General features: G+C 36.5%; 1 protein-coding gene across 1 annotated transcript; it reads right to left on the reverse strand.

Moving 5' to 3' along the window:
* Positions 1-709: 709 nt before the first annotated feature.
* On the reverse strand, positions 710-3772 carry dynlt2b (dynein light chain Tctex-type 2B). The gene is made up of 5 exons (XM_079221052.1): positions 3634-3772; positions 2980-3113; positions 2164-2233; positions 1230-1293; positions 710-1124 (listed from the first exon to the last, which is right to left on the reverse strand). The coding sequence occupies exons 1-5, from the start codon at positions 3678-3680 to the stop codon at positions 1077-1079; spliced, it is 363 nt and encodes a 120-aa protein (XP_079077178.1). The 5' UTR covers positions 3681-3772; the 3' UTR covers positions 710-1076.
* Positions 3773-4497: the final 725 nt, after the last annotated feature.

Here is a 4497-nt window from a genome sequence, read left to right on the forward strand (position 1 = left end):
AACAAGAAGAATACTAATGTACGAATGTTTTTGTGAAATTGTGTTCTAATCCTAAATCCCATCACCGTGTATAAAAGCAATAATATTGTAATAAAGTCATCCGATTGAAAAATGTTTCTCAAACTACTGCTTGAAAAGGAATACTATCCTGAAGAACAAATTGGTATTTCTCAGGTATAAAACCATTTTTTTTATACCCGAGAAATACCACATGAATGGATTAACATGTGTATAAATACATATACACACACTCGTATACAGTATGTGTGTCAGATATCCGTCCTTATTTTCATGCTTGGCACAATCAGCCAGCACACCATGACTTGAAATATAATGGCCATGTGAAAAAAAAAATGCAATCTTGATCACTTCAGGTGGCATCTCATGTTGTTGGTGATCCAGGGGACCCAGAAATATAACCCAACTCAAATTTGACTCAAGAAATTCCCTGTGGCTAGAAATGTGTATGTAATAAAAGTTTTAAATCTTTTCAATTTTGATTTGTTTATCGTAGATCTACAAATACTCAATGCCACAATGCAGTGCACATAAAGAATAAATAAGTATGACAACTGTAGGTAACATTTTGTTTATAATTATAGGCATTGTTGGACTTTTTTTCCTGTTTTCATGTCTTCAAACTGCAAAATTATATTACTTCTGTGATGAATAATATGTCTACTTCAAGAGATAAGTCATGGTTTGAAACTCAAACAGGGCTTTATTTAATATTTACAGTTATAATCTATAATGTAAGTTCATAAATCATACAAGTGTTGATGCACAAGACAGACAGTGGTTCAAATTTCCGTAAAGTATTTCTTGCTCAATTCCTGTATACTTACAGTCGTTGGCCAGCAGTAATGATCTGTCATAATGTTGACAATCAGAGACAAATACTGACCTCTGCTGTAGCTGCTGTGCTAAGTCAAGCACCTGAAGTGTACAAAAACACACTGTGCTGCATCATATTCATATGCACCGTGGGCCGGACGTGCTGGAGGCGAGCAGCCTCATTTGGATGTTCACCTCACAACTTTTCATCTGAGAGATCTCTATCATCCATCCTTATGTCCTCAGTAGTAATAGCTTCCGAAAACTGCCACCACACAGAACAAGCTGTCCTGTACACAGAGGCAAAACACATTAAATACACACTGATTAAAACATTGTATTGAGGAGTCTGTTTCCCCCCCTAACATCTGAATGAACAGAACAAAGGCACCTACGTTCATGAAAACATCTTCTGCATAGTTGTCTGTGTCCGCATCCCATAAACACCTTGAAGACATCCTGGTGAAACACATGAGAGGGTCAAGCATTAATTTTTGAAGGTCTGAACTATTTTTTGAAAAACGTTGTACAATGTAATGCAATCCACAAGGATGAGACCTTTAATCATAATATACATTAATTGTTGACTGTGAGTCAGAATGAAATTCCAACTCCATGGTAGCTACTTCTTTTTAAACATTGTTGTAATAATGTGAGTTTGAAACCGTGATGGCACAGCAAAAGAGAAGGTTACTTATCAGGACACATTTGTTTAATAATACTGTCAGTTCAATGACAGTTCAAATTCAGGAATTCAAAAATATCTTCTTAGTACTTTTAAATGCATGGAATTAAAGATTCTAGTGTCACTCAGTTGACACGATGCTGCTGTAAAAAATACAGTGAAATCTACAAATTCCAGCAAAATGTGTATGACAGCAGTGACAAATAATGTTACTCCAGTAAGGGTTCCAACACATTTTTACCAATGAGTTTTCAAAACTTTTCTATGACTTTTCCTTAATATTTTACTCCATTTCCATGATTTTCGAGTTTAAATATCATATCGTGATCATAGGATAACAGTTTTTCTCATTTCTAAACTTTTCAAGAAATGTCATGACTGTGGTAAAGCTGTCCAGTAGTACTGAAGGATTCTGATAAATGTAGTGCTGTTATTGCATTGTCGTTCTTTTGTTTTGTTTTGCAGCTTGAGCATTTATGAAGTGCACAATAAATATAACACACATCCGCTAAGTTGGTGATCTTTTTTTGTCCATCACTTGAGTGTTGATGGTAAGAATGACCATAGTCAGAGAGTATTCCCATATATTAGTTTTACAAATTCCACAGCAATTTTGTGTTCACCATTACCAAATGATCACTCACTTGACTCCTTGTCCGCGATGTTCTCCAATTACCACTTGCACGACCAGTTTATATCTGTCAAACCCAGCATCTGTTGAAGAAGAGAAATGAGCTGTAATAGTGTACATCAGCAATAATGCAATATTTCTGCAGGGACAATACAGGAGTGGGTAGCATTTACTTAGGTCCAACATTTTTCATGAAGAACCATCTTTGATGGGACACGTTTTATTGTTGACTGTTCTTGTAATGACAAAAATATACTTTTAGGCTGTTTTATTTAGCTTAAATCTTCTGACTTCATTTTTTTATTCTGTTCACTTTGTACTCGTTTCCTTCTCTAAAGGATTCAGAGTGGTTCTGTACTGACTGCCACATCCATCAAAAGCAGGACTTTGTTTCAAAATTGGTGGAACACCTTTAGTTTGTTGTCTTGACAATCAGAAGTATAGTGAATGTGTAAAACCTTCTATGAAACAAAGTAATCTAGGCTAAACCAAAAGGACATTGTAAAGTAAAAATAATTACTTTTTTCACAATCTAGTTTTGTATACCGGTATGTTTAGTTATTTGGAGGCGCTTTTTGCTCTCTATGTATTTCACCAAGGTCAGGCCAAGTCTGCAGTTCGGTTGCCATTTATGTTGAATGTTAAATCAGACTGTGAATTAACACAACTGAGTCATATTTTTTTAACGTTTATTACTGCTCAAATATATATTTGAAAGACAACTTTGACTTACGTCATTCATTATTTTGAACAACAATTCAAATGTACAACAATACTTGGATACTCTGTCCTTCTGAGTGATAATCAGAGATGGAAAAGCATCACTCACTCTTCACTTTGTCCTTAATGCCTTCTGCCAGGGAGCGGGACAGCTCTGGAACTTCTTCTGGGTCATACTGCATCCCCGACAGTCGCTCCCTCACAATTTCCCGAATGCAGTCCTTCACGATGGCCGGCTTAAACCTGGGAGATTAAACAGTAAACAACAAAGCAGAAAATGAAGTCCCATCAGCCATCACAGTGGCCACAGATCACAGTCTCTCTCTCTCTCTCTCTCTCTCTCTCTCTCTCTCTCTCTCTCTCTCTCTCTCTCTCTCTCTCTCTCTCTGGGTGAAATGTAATCCAACAACCAATGAAAATAAAGCTAATAATAATATGGGGGGCAGACTCAATGTGTCTGTTGTGCTATAACTAGCGTTAGCTAGTTGATTTAAGTTCGTTAGCTAATGTTAATTACAGTACTGACGCCAAACGTAACCACGTCTCGTATAGATCTGTTCAGCCAATCGTATTGATTGGCACAGCTACGTTAACGCTGACTAGTTAGTTAAGTTACAGTAGAAAACACCTAAGTTTCCCTTGGTACGCGGTTAAATATAGCTAGTGGCTAACTTAGCTTCCAAAACACATCGTTAGCATTGCACTAGCGTTAGCTAGCTAAAAGCTCCCTGTAATACCAACTGGGAGACTTTGACCAACTCACTTGTTCTGATGATTAGGTCGTATGAGGTATGTATCGGACGCCCCCATCGCATGACAAGTATAGAAGCCACAAAAAGGAAGAGGAAATAAAGAAGTCACGCAGTTGCTAGGGAGCTAATCGTTGCAAAGTTTCATCCGTTACCATAGCGACCTTTTTTCCAACTTTCCGGTTTCAAAATAAGAGTGCGATAAATACGTTTGCGCTGCGTCTTGTTTTGAAATATGCCAGAATTTAGAATTCAAATCACACAAGATTAAATGGAAAAGGACGATATCTTCCACACTACACTATAACACGCACAAGTATTTCATCAGGTGTCTCATACAGCCCGTATGAGGCTATTTGCATACGAATAAGATTTGCCTGTAGCTAATCATATGCAAACTGAAACCAGCGAACACAAATCACATAATTCTCGTTCAAATCTAGATGAAGATTCATTGAAATAATTAAAGGGACTCATTTCTAATTCCAGGTATGTTGTTCTTATGTCAAAAAAGCCAGAGGGGTAAACACTGCGCACAGTTGTATAATAATATTGCGTGTCAATGATATTGACATCATATAAACACTTTTAATCTGTTGTTTAATAATGCATTTTCATATAGGACAGAAGTTAAAATTTGACTTAAAGTCAAAATTGAATTATGCACAGGAAAGATGGGTAGAAATGTTTGACAAGCTTCTGTCTCTCTAGGGAAAGGTATGTACGATTTCTTGTGCAAAAATATCCCATCAATTTGAATAAAATGTAGTAAATATAAGTAAGTATATGTTTCCATCTTCTGCAAGATGGAGGACATAGAACACACTAGTCTTACAAAATTGTCATTACCCCAGTCATAGTACAAAACTAGACCCAAA

This window comes from Taurulus bubalis (genome assembly GCF_910589615.1).
Source record: "Taurulus bubalis genome assembly, chromosome: 7".
NCBI lineage: Eukaryota > Metazoa > Chordata > Actinopteri > Perciformes > Cottidae > Taurulus > Taurulus bubalis.